We start from the raw sequence: 1393 nt of genomic DNA, 5'->3' as shown, positions 1-1393 counted from the left end.
ACCAGTTCAGGATTGCTCTTTCTTGGTCATTTTTCCCCCCCCTCTTCCTCCTCCGCTGTCTCCTTTTTTAGCTGTAAATTTCCCAAAGGCCGAGGCTGCCATTACCTCCCATGGGAGACTATTTTGTCTCAAGATGTTCCTACTGATATGTCTTAGCTTTTTCCTACTACCCACACCCTTTTGTTTCACGCTAGAAGGCTTCTCCCTTCCTCGTCTTTATGTATCTGCATGCAACCAGGCTTCCAGCCTTGTCGCCGCTTATTTAGCGCCGTTAATCTCTGCTCTTCCAACAGGACCCATCCGTTTTCTTCCTGCCTAAGCTTTTGTCTCCAATTAAAACTCAATTAGTCCGAGTTCTCCGTAGCAATTACGTGCGCTTCAAGCCGATATCCGCGCCGATCCGCTGCTCAATTTGCTGCGTTAAACACCTTCTGGCAGTTACCCATCCCTTTAGAGATCCGCGTTAGCAAGCTGTAGGAATGGGAATTAAATTGTCAGATGAAGTAAGAAAGCCTGGAGTGTTTGAATCCGTAAGGTTAAACGTACACGTTTAGCTTAATATTTAAAAAGACGTAGTTGGAGATGTGGTGCCTCTTGATTCTGCTGCGACTCCCACGAATTAACAGTTGAGGTAAATTAAATCTGTGGGTTTAAGAGGCTTCGCAGCACAGCAGGGTCCAGGGTAAGGTGATCAATTCGTGAACCCGCTTCCTTCCCCCACTGAGCACTGAAAGCACAAAATAATTCCGATTGGAGTCTAAAAGCAACTAAATCTGGACGCGATCTCTCTTTCTAACTGATTTTACTTCTCACAAAGCCTTCGTCTGCCCTGCTCCCATCCTTCATTACAAGCTTAGTGCCCTAAAATCCTGCCTTGCTGGAGAAAAGAGCCTGTGAGAATACCTGGGACTGAGCCCAGCGCCTGGTATGGGCAAAATGTGGGAATTAACCGAAAATTTACATGGTCCTCTGCTATTTTTATTTTTATTTTTATTTTAAGATTACAGATACAGAAAGGACGAGCTGTTTAAAAGACTGAAAGTGACCACTTTTGCCCAGCTGGTACGTATAGATTGCCCTTAATAAAAGCAAACCATTCAGGCCAATGTTTTCAGAGTAATCAAACACTTTTGTTTAATTTCACGTTGATGTTTGTAGCGATGCTGGTTTCAAAATCTGTTCCCTGGGGTATTTTTCCCCCCCCCCATTCGTTTCAGAGGATCTTGAAGCCTCTTAGAAAAGAAAAGGGCTGTGTAAAGTGGTGTTTACATCTGATCCTATCGAGCGTCGCGTCACGTAGCCTGAAACCCTTCCTAATACTGGGTTGAACTCCAGAAGTTGGGAAGGTTGTGGCTTTCAAGGCTTTCTTACGTATTTATATATATATATATTA

At 44.0% G+C, this 1393-nt stretch overlaps 1 protein-coding gene across 1 annotated transcript in view; it reads left to right on the top strand.

Moving 5' to 3' along the window:
* Positions 1-1062, top strand: part of LOC104539758 (centrosomal protein of 41 kDa-like) — a gene marked incomplete at both ends in the record, with an annotated part of 5210 nt that extends 4148 nt beyond the window's left edge. The window contains one exon of the mRNA XM_010183359.1: positions 1001-1062. Within this exon, the coding sequence (XP_010181661.1) occupies positions 1001-1062 (62 nt within the window). The remainder of the gene's footprint in view (positions 1-1000) is intronic.
* Positions 1063-1393: the final 331 nt, after the last annotated feature.

This window comes from Mesitornis unicolor, unplaced genomic scaffold (genome assembly GCF_000695765.1).
Source record: "Mesitornis unicolor isolate BGI_N332 unplaced genomic scaffold, ASM69576v1 scaffold26974, whole genome shotgun sequence".
NCBI classification, from domain to species: domain Eukaryota; kingdom Metazoa; phylum Chordata; class Aves; order Mesitornithiformes; family Mesitornithidae; genus Mesitornis; species Mesitornis unicolor.
This window is presented reverse-complemented; position numbering and strand designations above follow the sequence as displayed.